Source organism: Ailuropoda melanoleuca, chromosome 9 (genome assembly GCF_002007445.2).
Source record: "Ailuropoda melanoleuca isolate Jingjing chromosome 9, ASM200744v2, whole genome shotgun sequence".
Taxonomy (NCBI): Eukaryota; Metazoa; Chordata; class Mammalia; order Carnivora; family Ursidae; genus Ailuropoda; species Ailuropoda melanoleuca.
The window spans coordinates 18071947-18086153 of NC_048226.1; the positions used below are offsets into that span (position 1 = coordinate 18071947).

At 52.0% G+C, this 14207-nt stretch overlaps 1 protein-coding gene across 1 annotated transcript in view; it reads right to left on the bottom strand.

Annotated features, from left to right (window-relative positions):
• Positions 1-14207, bottom strand: part of ADAMTS17 (ADAM metallopeptidase with thrombospondin type 1 motif 17) — a 353798-nt gene that overhangs the window by 282507 nt on the left and 57084 nt on the right. The window contains 1 exon segment of the mRNA XM_034667944.1: positions 3550-3722. Within this exon segment, the coding sequence (XP_034523835.1) occupies positions 3550-3722 (173 nt within the window).

Below are 14207 nucleotides of genomic sequence, written 5' to 3' on the forward strand. Positions count from 1 at the left end.
AGATGAGGACCATGTGTAAAAGCAGACTGCTGTGATAAAGAAAACAGGCTGGCGTTTTCAGAGGGGTCAGCAAGGAGAGCCCCTCTGCGGGGACATTGACCCAGAACCCTCAAAGATGGAGAAGCTAGCTTGATAAGGAGCGGGGAGGGGCACCTGGGTGGCTCAGTCGTTAAGCGTCTGCCTTCGGCTCAGGGCATAATCCCAGGGTCTGGGATCGAGCCCCGCATCAGGCTCCTCTGCTGGGAGCCTGCTTCTTCCTCTCCCACTCCCCCTACCTGTGTTCCCTCTCTTGCTAGCTGTCTCTCTTTCTGTCAAATAAATAAATAAAATCTTAAAAAAAAAATAAGATAAGGAGCGGCGAGAAGAGCACTCCTGATATAGAGAAACCACGAGTCACAGAAGAGCTTGGGGCACCTGAGAAAGAGGCCCACATGGCAGGAGTTCAGTGTTGACATGGAGAAGGGAATCACGTCCAGGAGCAGCAGGTGGTCCCAGCTCCACAGCCCGGGAGGGCCATGCAAAACGGAGCATTCCCAATCCACTGCACGGGAAGCCACAGAAGGGCTTAGCATGGCTTAGTAACAAAGTCCTATCTGTTGGACGAAACTCTTGCGGGCCATTCTGTGGCAAGGAATCAAGAGGGAAGAAAATGAACGTGAGGAGCCCAGCAAGGCCGCTCCTGCAGTGGCCAAGGCCAGAGATAACAACAGGCAGTCCAGGGTGGAGACGGAGAGAAACAAGGGCCCCAGACACGCCTGCGACCTTGAACAGGTGAGACAGGAGTCCCTCAGCCCGTGGACTTGCTCACTGGCTGCGCACCCTGACTACAGCACTCCCCACAAGCTTCCATTTCCTTCTCTGTAAGATGGGAATATAATGAAATCCACCGGGTATGAGGAGGAGAAATAACCCAGCTACTCATCACAGACGTCCACTCCTTTCCTTCCTCTCAGACACGTGCCATCAGGCCTCTGGTTGGCACTGATCTAATTCACACACACACATCACAACCACGAGAGGCTAAGAAAATTGCAAGCAAACACGTGACATCCAATTCGCCCAGCTCTGAACGCGTTACCAAGGCCCTACAAGCGCCCAGGCTTGCCTTGGGGACAGGAGCCTGTCTAGATGTAGCCTCAAGGGTCTGAGCGGCAAGCATGGGCAGGCAGCTTTCCACCCAGAGACCCCAAGTGGGAAAGTGGGGAGGGTGTGGGAACCTGGATGTCGGCACCTAACGACACTACTTCTGCAGCCTGGAGACAAACACGTCGCAAGGAAGGTAGCAACTGCTCCAGCAGATTCCCTTCCAAATCCACGGAAGCTAGGGAAGCAGCCAGTTCAATCCCGCGGGCCCACAGGAAACACCCTGATGGGAGAGAGGCGGGCTGGCTGGCCTCACCTCCCCGCTCACTGCACCTGGGGACCTGTCTAATGACAGGGCTCCTCATCCCGACCACAATCCTTTCCCATCCTCCTGGCTTAAAGAAGATCTCACTTCCTAACAGAAATCCCTTGGCTAACACAGCCACAGGAAGAACAGAATCCTTTGGATTTTCAACACGCGGGTTTGAGTGCCTGGAGGATGGTAGTGGTGGAGGGTGGTCTAGCTCAAAACAAGGTACCGTGTCTGCACACAACGTGTCTTTAAGCTTGCTGAAAGGCGACCCACGGGGAGAATGCCAGAAACCAGCTCCCGGGGCCGAGAGTCTGTGGAAGTGGGTCCAGGGACTCTGCTCTCCTTTGCTTTCTGGCCTCACCAGACAGTCGGCCAAGAAACCGCAGCGGAGGGGACCGGAGGGTTCGGTATTAGCACACACATGCCAGATGCCCTTCACCACAGTGGCCCCGCTCTGACTGGGTAGGCCTCATCAGGAAACATCTAAATCCCAATTTAATGGGGTTGGCCCCAGATGTGCCCTCAGCAACGGGGTCTGGAGCCTCCAACCTCTTTGTCCAAACAGTGGAAGGGCAGTGAGGAGTGTTGAATGAAAGCCAAGCACGGGGACCACTCGGTCCCTGTCCTTCAGTCTTCCAGCCGCGGAGGGACCTGGGGCAACGTCGCCACGTACCACCCCCTCCCCACCTGTGATACAAGAGCTGCCCCCGTCCTGACAATAAAATTAGGAAAACAAATATTAGAGTGGAGGCTTTGCCTCATTACTACTTGAGCTGCCGTAATGACTGTTTACTCCTGGCACCCGTACTCTGGACAATTAAAAAAACCTAAATGAGATGAAATGAACTACAGATGAAAGAGTCTGGTGTGCAGCCAGCCCCACAGCCCTCCTCCGGTGTCCTCTGGCAGCCCGAGGCATGGCAGCCCGTCATTAACCAGCCACCAGGAGGGCTCGCCTTTGCGCGGATGGAGAACGTCTATTTCTCAGAGAGCAGGGCCAGCCCTTCCCCCTCCCCGCGTGGCTGCCTCCTCCACCCTCACCTGCCTCTCAGCTAGGACCCTCTCCCCCCCACATGCTCCATGTCTGGTGCCCCTTCTTGCCTTTTCCCACTCCCGTCCCCCCTGAGCACAGCTGCTGCGCTCTTCCTGCCTCCCCTCTTCAGCAGCCCCACTAGTCAGGATGCCCTCCCCGCCTGCCCCTGTCCAGTACCCGCCACACCCCTCAGGCTCCCCCACACTCCCTCCTGTGGCCAGGTCACACCACCTGCCCTCCCACCAATGTGGCTACTGCCACCCCCACCAAGGACGGGCCGCCCCTCTCCCAATTTTGCAAACTCTGACTTCTGCTCAAAGGTCAGCTCTTCCCGAAAGATTCCATGGGGCTGATGATCACGCAGCAGCCCTCCGCCTGGCCACCAGCGGGCCCTGCCAATATTTCTGTATAACAGGGGTGTTTCATCCATCTGCTGATACCACTATCTTCCGAGGGAAGGACCAGGTCTGTTTTGCTCCTGTATCCCCAAAACCTTAACTCTATGCCGGGGGTCTTCAAGAATGCTCGTCAGGAGAGTGGATGGATGGGTGGAGTCGGGATACGTGCAAAAGTCTTTCTGTGTCTAAACTTTGAGAAGCGCAGCCCCTACCCGCCCCCATGCATCATTGGGAAGGTTTCCCATTATCCCCATTCATCAAATCAGAGACAGACACAGGCTTCATGGCCCCTTTCCTGTGTCCTCAACCAGACAACCTCTGCCCCCACCATCCTCCAGCCCTCACAGCGCACAGCAAGAGCTGATCCACATTCAAGTGTCATCCTGATTCCTTCCACTAGACCCTTGACTCCTTAGAACAGGGACTGACTCACTCAACTTCGAATCGCCCTGGGAGGGGGCCTGGCCCTTAGGAAAGGTCTTGGCAAACAGCTGCTAAGGAACGGCAGGCGGGCCCCACCATTGCCAGACCCCAGGGCTCAAAGTCCACATGAGGGCAGGGTCGGCGGGTGAGCCCTGTCGCGTGGGGCGCGCTCCGGTTCCCTGCCCGGGGGTGCACGGGGCTGGGTCTCCACCCCCCCACCTGGAGAAAAGCCAAGGGCGGAGCACTCATCCAGGAGGAAGTGGAGCCCGCCTGGGTCAGGATGCCACCCGGAGACTCACCATGTTCATGACAGTGAGGATGAATCTCTGGGCGGCCTCTGCCCCGTGGTACCGCACCATGTCGGCGTCGGCCACCACCAGGGTCTCCACTGTGTGCTCGCTGGCCAGCTGGATGGCGTTCCTCCGCTCCCGCCAGTCCTGGGACGGCCTGCCCCTCCGCGGCTTCTTCTTTTCTAGAAAACGACAGAGACATCCATGTAGTCCTTGGCATTTTGATTTCCAAAACCATACAGCGAAGCGGCCTTCTGCTAAGCCTCCCGTGGAGAATGGTCAGTCTCCAATGGCCAGGAGCTGGACCTCCACCATCACGGGGCGGTGGGGGGGGGAGCTGAGGGGCAGAAGGGGGCTCATACCTGTCCACATCACAGCTGAGGTGGCAAATGGGACTGAATATCAGGAAAGAGAAAACCTGGCCCATCAGAGGAGAGCGGACAGGGGCACAAAGTTGGCAGAGGGAAAGGAAGCCCAGGCCCAGGGGGTGGGGGGGGAGAGATCAGAAAGCCTCAGGTTAATGGCCGAGAACCAGCAAGCTTTCTGAAAGGGCTATACCTACTGCTGACTGCTGGGACCCGGGGAGGCGGCATTCTGGCCGCTGTTCTGACAGTCACGAATAAGGAGCCATCAACATTGATAATCACAAAGCATCATTTCAAAGAAAACCAAAACATAATCAGAAAAGAAAATTGCATGACACATACATCCCGGCCAAGATGGTCCTTGTTAACCCAGGGAAGGGTCATCGGTAATACTCTGCTGACTCTTCAGACAAACTGATTCCCATCAGATCTGACTTGGATAAGTAGTTATCAGTTAGAGCCTCAATCAGAGTATCTGGGCAACCCCAAGCTGCTAGGTGAGGGTGACCTAGGCTTTGTGGGTGAAAACCCTCTGACCGACACTAAAGGGTATTACGAAGAGTACGCATTTTCAGGATCCAAATGTATGTCAATAGAAAGGCACTTCTTACATTGGATAACTATTATTTCCATTTTGATCACTAGACCCTACAGAGATGACAGACGTTATCTCTGCTACGGTTTCCACGCAGTGAATGCAGCCTCCCTACACGCAGACCAGCTTCTTGGAGTGACCAGAGCCAAAAAAGCACACTGTGAAACAGCCTGAGGCATGGGTCATCAGGAACAAACTAGAATACTCTGTACCATATAATTCGCAACTGTGAAAACCAAAAAGCGATGGAAGTATCCAACCACAGAGACAGTCAGCCACGGTGAGACAGTTTGCAGCCGGGAAAGGCATGTCTGTGATGATTACTTAGCGATACAGAGAGAGGGGCAGATCTAAACCTGAATCTACAGGTAAATTGTAATTGTGCAAAGATTCAGCACACAAGTACGTTCCGGCCCCCAAAGAAAATAAATAAATAAATAGACAGGCAACCAATCAACCAACCCAGGTAGAACATAACTAAAACGTGAATGGTAGGGGATTGGTGATCTTTGTTTTCTTTTTTCTCTATTTTCCAAGTGTATATGATGAACCAGAATTACTTCATTTATTTAAAATAATGATGTTGAGTTTGAGAAAAACACAGACATCACTTTTACACTCTCCACAATGCAGAAGGCATGGTGGGGCGAGATACGTCCTCGAATGAGGCGCAGAAAGGCAAGACGGAAAGCATGAATGTCTTGGCCCTTGTCTCTCCTCGCCCAGAGCCAGGTCCAGCTCCCATCAAGACTTCTGGGCCTCAGCTGTGGAGCGAGGGAAGAGTCCATGCTAAGACGAAAGGCAAGGTCTCCGACGGCACTGCCTTACCCGTGCGCAGAATGAAAGAGGCCACGTGTCGAAGGTCTCTTTATACACCTACGGCCACATTCAGCAACCCATTCATCTCTGACCACGAGGAAGGAGGCACACAGGTGACCTCTGCATTCTGGTGCTTGCTAGCCGGGTGGGCACTGCTTGGATCAGGCCGACCTGTCGCACTTGGATTCTGTAACAAACCACCTTGCTCCCACTTCAACGCCGTGGAAGTGAAGGGCTCCCCAAGTAAGGGCTCTGTTGTCATGAGCACACCCACGTTCTCCCAGCCACACGGTGCTGCAGCACCAGCTCCTGTTCTCATCGGCAGATCCCCCAACACAGTGGGCTGCTCAGCACTTGCTTTCGCCAAGTGTCATATATTTTCAGATTCTTGTGTGGAAAGAGCTGTATTTTTGGCACGGCCCAGACGACACATTAGCAATCTGTCCCTGGAAGATGGCGAACCTGGAACATGTGCAAGCTGAGCAGTCCCTGAGAGAAGCAGCCCATCATTCCCAGAGCAGAGGGGCAGCTTGTGCTCCTGGACAGTCAACATCTCAACATGCTGCACTGGGGGACACCTGGGTGGCTCAGTGGGTTAAGCGTCTGCCTTCAGCTCAGGTCATGATCCCAGGGCCCTAGGATCGAGTCCCACACTGGGCTCCCTGCTCAGCGGGGAGCTTGCTTCTCAGTCTGCCTGCCGCTCCCCCCTGCTTCTGCTCTCTCTCTCACACACACACAAATACATAAATCTTAAAAGAAAAAAATCCTGGATTTGGAATTGCAGATAAGAGACCAAGGACCTGTATTCCCTCTCCATGCCCGTGTCTTTCCTGGGGGTAGTGGGAGCAGAGGGGAGCGGGGGGGTGGAGGGAAGCTTGCTTCCTCCCTTCTCCTCACTCTCATCAACCACCCCACCAGCAGCTCCATGGCCATCACTTCTGATGGCTATTCCTTCCCTACAGCGAGGAGAGAACCATAACACATTTTTAATTCCGCCAACTGCATACATATACCCTAACGGACAATATTTGTCAACACCAATATTCACAGATTATAAGCATCTTAAAAAGTAAGAAGAAAAACACCAATTTCGGCATAACAAGGGTGCTGGATCCAGACCTCACCAGAGAGGTCAAAGCTCAGGCCGGGCAGGTGTGCAGCCGTCTGGAGGGCCCCCCATGCTGGGCTCGGAAGTCGGCTGTCTCCAGCCACTGTGGGAACGGGGGAGGCGGCCGTCACCCCACTGATGAGGACAGACCACAGCCGGTGGGGCTCCAGGCCCTCGCCTGCTGTTACAGACACCAGCGATCATTCCAAGTCCACCCTGTGGTCTTGTCTGCCAGCACATTGCTGGAGTTGGCGCTGACTTGGTAGATTTTCAATTCCCGGCTTCATATTATTTTTCCTTACATTTATTTTCCCTTTGCCCCAATTATCCATTAAAAAAGAAAATTCTAGGGGCGGCTGGGTAGCTCAGTCAGTTAAGCGTCTGCCTTCGGCTCAGGTCATGGTCCCAGGGTCCTGGGATCGAGCCCCACATCAGGCTCCCTGCTCAGTGGAAAGTCTGCTTCTCCCTCTGCTCTTCATCCCGCTCGTTTTCTCTCTCTCTCAAATAGATTTTTTTTCAAAAAGTTCTTTAAAAAAAAGAAAGAAAATTCTATGTATTTATGTAAGCTACCCCAAGACGTTTTTTAGAACAAAAGGAGGAAGAGAAAAACACAAAGAAAAACAAAGGGTGTTCTAAATGTGGTGCTTTTAGAATATTCACATTATTATTGATTCTAAGAATTAGGGGACTACTGAAAATGCTGAGCAAATACATAAACTGTCATTTTAGTTACGAGTTTTGCTCTTGGCAAACTAAAAAAAAACCCTCAGCTGTGAATTATCAAGCTCTGTATGAAACAGATATTTCTTTAGTTTAAAAATGAAGAGTCTTAAGGTATTTACCAGGGAGAAACAACCCATGGATCACAAAGTATTTGGTGTGAGAATTCAAGAGCCAGAAGAATTATTCTGTGATTCTACCGACGTCATTTCCAGGGAAGACCTCAGGTCACCTTCGTGCCAAGGGAGAGGAAAAACAAGCCAGGGCCAGCTGTAGAGGCAAGTTAGAGAGAAAACAGACAAGTAGAGGACACTGGGGCAGCTGCCCAAGGGCACTGGGCCCTTCGAGACCAAGGACAGAGGGCACTTCAGGCCGAGAAGTCCAAGACTGGTGCCAATGCTAGGAATTAGGTCCCAGATGTCCACCATGTTTACAGAGTTAAAGGAAAGATTCAGACTTAAACTTGTCATTCAAGCCGGCAACATAAGCTTTCCCCACACGCAGCACTCAATGTCCAGATACAAGAACATCTGTACCTGGGCACAAGGGCACAGGGGACCAGGAAGACTCTAGAACCAGATATTCACCTAGCCACCCTGACTGCGGCTTTTCCCCAGCTCTCTTGAGGACAGGGTAAAGGCAATCCCCTCAAAAACCCTCGGTGCCATCCTGCCATGTTGCAAAGATGTCACCTGTGGTCGGAAGAAGGCCATCTGTCCCTCATTCTCACCTTGAGACACACACTCAGTGATTTGTGCCCAATCCCCTGAGAACCTTAGAAACCCTGGGGTGAGGAACCCCCTCCCGTGCTGGCAGAGGGGTGCATGCTGGCAGGACAGTGAGAGAAGAGAGGGCAGGGAGGTCTGCACCCCCAAGGGCCACAGCGTTGATGACAAGGATTCAAAACAGGGCTGTGGTTCGGGGCCGAGCCGGGGGCGCTCTCTGTTTCATCAGGAGCCGGGTGGGATATGGAGCGAGGTGCAGGCACTCTCCACGCCTCCTGTGACTGCCTTTAAGATCAGAATCATCCTACCCGCTGCCCGGGTTTGTGGCGATTAAGTGAAATTCTCAGCGAACACTTCTCCATTCTCCGGAATGTTACGGTTCTTCCATAAACGGCACCATTGTTATGATGAGCATTACGGCGGCAGTGGCAGCGGGCAGCGACCTGGTGGTTAAGGACATGGGTTTCAAGACAAAACAGCTGGGTTCAAATCCTGGCTCCCCGACCGTTTGGTCTGACCTGGGATAAACCTCTTGCCCTCTCTTCATCTCAGTAGCCTCGTCAGTGAAGCAGAGAGAATCAGGGTTCCTCCCGCACCAGGCTGCTGTCCAGGTGCCAGATGCAAGCCCTGAGCAGAGCGCCTGGCTCACGCTAAGTGCGCGGTAAAGCATGGCTTGACTACTGTTGTTCTTCACGGAGACAGAACACGAGAGGGGCCCATGGAGGCTGCAGGGAGGGGCGTGCCTGTTGGCTGTACACCCCAGGCAGGTCCCCTAAGTCCCCCTCTCAACACTGGTGAGGAGGAAACGAGTGAGCCACGGGGAGCTCGGAAGAGCAGGTGACGGCGGCGGCAAGCGCACAAGGTTTGCAAGCAGAAGAAGGGGGTGGAGACGGCGAAGGGCCCAGGCTCCCCATCCCAGGAACACAAATGCCCGCAGAGAAACCTTCTAAAACAGTAAAACAGTCCTCCCAGCCAACGCATAATTTGGGTGCAGAGGATTTTGGTTTTAAGGATTTTGATTCCCCCACGGAATCCCTTGTGGTTAGAACGTTCATTTTCACACCTTATCCTTATGGACCCAAACAGCCCTGGGCTGTCCAAGGACACTCTGGAGAATCGCTCCTAGGGAACAGTTATTCCGTCTGAAGGCTTTCTGGATGAAATGCACCAGCCACGTCTGAGCACCTGCCACGCCAGCATGTAAGGAACACAGTCCCTGTGGAAGGTAGCCATGTGCTCCCCCTATCTGCAGTTAAGGTTCCAATCACAGCCTCCAGGAGTGAGGCTACCACTCCTCGTGAGGGACTGGTGTGTGTGCGACAGCATGTCCACTGCAAAGGGCATTTGGGGTCTTCTGGGGAAGCCCCCCCCCCAAGGTGACCTCCTCCGGGGCGAGACAGGGCCAGATCTGGATATCCCGGCTCAGGGCGAAATGCATCCCTTGCACGATTCTCTGAGGGGTGACAAGTGAGTTTCCTAGCTCTGAGCTGCAAATCTGCTCACGCAAACCAGGTCAAAGGTGGATCTGTAAAACAGCCACTCCCTCCGCTGAAATCAGATCCAGCTTGAGCAGTTGGGGCACTGCATGGGGACACAAGGACAGAGGGCAAGAAAGACTTCAAACACCCTCATGATTTACCTCGGAGCATAAGAGATTGAATGTGACTCACCCCCAAAATAGACAGAAATTAAATTGGAGAAATTAATAACCAAATAAAAGAAAATGCAAACATAGTAACAGAAAAGGTCACCATGGCGGCTCTGTGATAAAAATCCCCGTGGGTTGTTATCCAACCCAAGGCGCATAGGCACTTGGCTCTGCTGGCCACACCGTGAGGGTCCCCTCCCTGCAGTCACAGACTGTCATCATGCAAACCTCCAGAGGAAAGAGCTGAGACACAAAGAAATTTGTCAAATTATTTAGCTCTGGGCCACCAGCCCACCTGCCTGGGATTCCGCATGACAGTCTAACCCGTCCGTTCTGCTTTATTTTTTATTTTTTTTTTAAAGATTTTATTATTTATTCAACAGAGATAGAGACAGCCAGTGAGAGAGGGAACACAAGCAGGGGGAGTGGGAGAGGAAGAAGCAGGCTCATAGCAGAGGAGCCTGATGTGGGGCTCGATCCCATAACGCTGGGATCACGCCCTGAGCCGAAGGCAGACGCTTAACCGCTGTGCCACCCAGGCGCCCCTCTGCTTTAGAATTTGGTTCTGAGTTTCCCGAAATCAGGGAAAACATTTTTTTTTTTTTGAAGGTAAACATGCTCGCTTGTCAGTTTTCTCACTCTCCTCCGACGGGTGGAAGGATACCATTGCTCAGGGGAATGGCAATATTTACCTCACCACAGCCTCTAAAATAAAAATACCAGTAAGACTTTACACAGAGGCCTCTCGGTGAGGCCCAAGGCAGCATCTCTGACAAATGTTTTATGGCAAATGTGACCATGAATTCTGTCTCCTTAGATCTGATAGGAACCTTCTCTCACACTGAAGAGCCTAAAATTAAGCACTCAACAAAAGGAATTCTGGAGAAATTCCACCCTGTGTTCCAAGTCTGCAGCCTTGGATGGTCTTTGCATGCAGGGAGGGCCTGGCAGCCAACATAACATGGGGAGGGCAGGAGTGGGGCAGCCGCACTAAGAAAGGAGAATAGTAAGTGGCCTGAGTTAGAAAGGACATGTGAGGTCACGGATGGTGACAGGGGATTCTGGAATAAGAGGGGAGCTGTTTGGCAGGCAGAGTCCACTCAATTGCCTCATGGCATAAGCCCCAAGAGGGGCTTCCCAGCAACCCACCCAAGGTGCCAAGGGCCTGTGGCTCCCCCAGCGACCACATGGGACATGGGAATGGATTGATTAGGTTTTTTTCTTTTTTCTTTTCTGTACCTGCTACCTCAAAAACTAATTCAAATCTGGCAAACAAAAGTAACAGTGGGAATAGCAGAACCTCTCAGACCAGATCAAGCAGAAGACTGGAGCCCTGGGGCCACCAAGAGTGCCTGGAAGCCCCTCCGTGGCCCATTGCTACTGGGAGATCCAGTCGGCCAACACTGAGGGGCCTGGAGTGCCCCCCAAGTCCCCTGCTCACCGCCAAACTCTGCAGCTATTAATATCCACTTTGCAGTCTAACATGGGTGTACGCTTGCCTGCTGGACCTGACTGTCAGCTCGGGGACCCAGGTCTCCCTCTGAACCTGCCACAGTGCCTACCTAGCACTGTCCGGGGCATCGTAGGAATTCAAGAATCATACTTAGTTGAACGGATTTTTTTAAACTCTTTGAAATTCCTCATTAATATCAAGATGAATTTTTAGGGAACTTCACATAAATGTCCTGGAATAACATTCTCGTGAGGTGCTTCTTCCCCTTAAGACGGAGGCAGCAAAGCTCCATGAGAGGCCCACGGCTCTGCCCTCTGACAGAGCTGCTGAGAATCTGCCCACGGACTTCCAGAGTGACCGTGGGCATGTTCCCTCGTGAGAAAGCGAGGTGGTGACGATTCCTCTCCCTTAGGGCGGATGCGGGGACCAACGAGGGGATACACGCTCGGCCTCTAACACGGGGACCCCAGTCATGCTGCTGTCTGACCCCTACCCTTAGCATTACACTCCGATTACGGCGGTCTACAATTAGGGTCTAAAGGCTCATGTTTAGGGGCGCCTGGGTGGCACAGCGGTTAAGCATCTGCCTTCAGCTCAGGGCGTGATCCCGGCGTTATGGGATCGAGCCCCACATCAGGCTTCTCCGCTATGAGCCTGCTTCTTCCTCTCCCACTCCCCCCTTGTGTTCCCTCTCTCGCTGGCTGTCTCTATCTCTGTCGAACAAATAAATAAAAAATCTTAAAAAAAAAAAAAAGACTCACGTTTAAACTTTGTCTGATCCTGGAAACAAACAGGGAACTTGGATGCCTTTCTTCACTCTATAAGGTCTAGCTTCTCATATTCTCCATCAACTAGCACCTCTCGTCTAGACACTCATCCGCCAACTTGTCATCTCTGATATTTCTTACTAGGCAGGGGGCATGAATGAATGTCTCTAAGGGCACCCTCAACCAGGCAACAGTAAGTTAAAATAATACAGAAATGACAGTTTCAAGAAGAGTGAGGGGGTTGCTTGTCACTCCTGCTCGACATCCAGTGTTACCTCCCAACATTCCAGAGGGGGGAGCAGTGTAACCCCAAACATGACAGAACATAAAACATGACTGTACGTGAAATCAGCTGTCGAAACCATGAAACACTCGTAACATTTCACATAGGCTAGAAGAAATGAAAATCAAATGCTTTTCATGAAAGCCTGGAAAACAGGGTGAGTCCATCTCCTTGGAGGAGACACCTGGTGCTGCTGGGAGCGGGCTTTCCACACACAGACCCTCCCCGCCACTCCAACCCTTTCACAGGACACCGACACCACCACTGCCACAGCAAGAGAAATGGTAAGATGCGTGGTTTCAACTGTCTGTCCAATAGCCCCACTGTCCTAAAATAAGAAGCCACGGGGTAGAATGAAAACACCCTCAGGCTGGGAATTGGGAACTCTAGGGTATTCACCTGGGCCTGGCCTGGATCCCCTCAAAGGGCCCAGTTAACAGAAAGGTCTCTGCTTCCCATTCACCGGGAATTTGTCTTTTGTCTCTCAGCTCCTCTTCTGCACTGTGCTCTGGGGGCTGGGTGCCTGCAAACTACATTTCCCAGACTCCCTTGCCGGCTGGCTTTCTGTTCAGCTCTACCAACAAGGGGGTTTAGAAGGAGCCCAGAGGGGGACCCGAGGGGGCAAAGGGGCTCATGGACTACTGAACAACAGGGCTCCAGCCTCTGGTTCTTGGGACACCCCCAGCCTAGCTCCCCAACCCCCTCAGAGGTACCACCATAGGGATACCAGCTTGGCTAAATGCCTTGGTGGTCTGATGCCCCCTCAAACCCTCGCCCCAAGCTCTTTGGTCCCAGAAATGCACCTCTTCCCTTTTCTTAACCCAGCCCTCGGGTGACAGCTGTTTCCTGGGTCCCCTAGTTCTGCCTTCTGCTCATTCAGACTTGAACACTGATCTGACCAGTTCCACGTGAGAGCCAATTCCAGGTCAAATCTCTCTGTTAGAAACACCTGCATGGTTTCCATTTCCTTGACTGGACACAAATGGGTACAGCCTAAAATGAGAGGGTCAGTCCTTAAACTACTTTCTAGATTTCATTCAAGCTTCCAAGATTCTTCCCCGTTCTGGAACTAAGGATTTATTTATTCGCCATGGGAGTCCTGGATGTGCATTTCCGCGCTGCCATCAACAGCACAGCTGCCCTACGTTTGGAGTCACCATTTAACAAAAACCAATTGCTAGGGGGCTCCGAGGAGGAAGTACAAACATCCACACAGGCCACAGATCTCTCCAAGGACCTATCACAGCCCTGTCCCAGGACCTGGGGACAGTGCCGCACAGACTTAGAGTCAACGTGGGGAAAGTGCTGGAGGAGGAACCGTGAACAACCGGAGAGCCAGCAATGGCTTTTCAGGTATAGTTTCGGAAGTTTGCACCCACAGACTTATCCACACTGTGCTTTGCAATAAAATCATCAGGTTCCCCAAAATTACTTTCTCATCACTTTTTTTCATCAACCAAAGCAAAAAGGGTCTGTTTCTAGAAAAGCAATCTTTTCCAAATGGAAATGATGGTTCCACATGGGCAGAAGAGCTCCCAGCCAGGTGAACTTTTCGGCAGCTGCAGAAATCCAACATCCTTGAAAAATAATGGCTCTCTCTCTCTCTTTTTTTTCAAATAGGAAAAAAATAACTTTTACTCTCCAAGTATGAATTCTTTAAATAACTTCCCCCAAGGCCAAGTCATTTCATAAAAGGCATTTTTTCATGTAAATTCCTTACAAAGAAAGGTGGAAAATAAGAGTCGTGTTTTTTTGGTTTGGGGGGGTTATTATGGTTTTTTTTTTCGTAGTGAAGATCCCAAATGAAGAACTGATCAACCTTGGGATCCAAAATCAGTCCCTCCACTAGGCAGGAGGTGTGACCCACATCCCGGCCCTGGGACACAGCAGGGGCAGGAAATACAGTGGCGCTAGCCCCACTAGACCTTTCCGCCCACAGTCAGAGTTACGTAGGTACCCAGCAGCCAAGCACCACTGCCACAGGTGAGGTCGAAAGGTATTTGTTCAGCCAAGCAATGCTGCCTGGGAACCTACTGGGTGCTAAGCACTGACCCCATGCCGGTGACCCTTAGATGGAACAGATGTTAACCAAACACACAAATATAAGAAAATTTATAAATGTAACACATGCTTGTAAGAAGAGATAGATGGCGCTATGACAGAATATAAAGGAGGGGGTTCCAA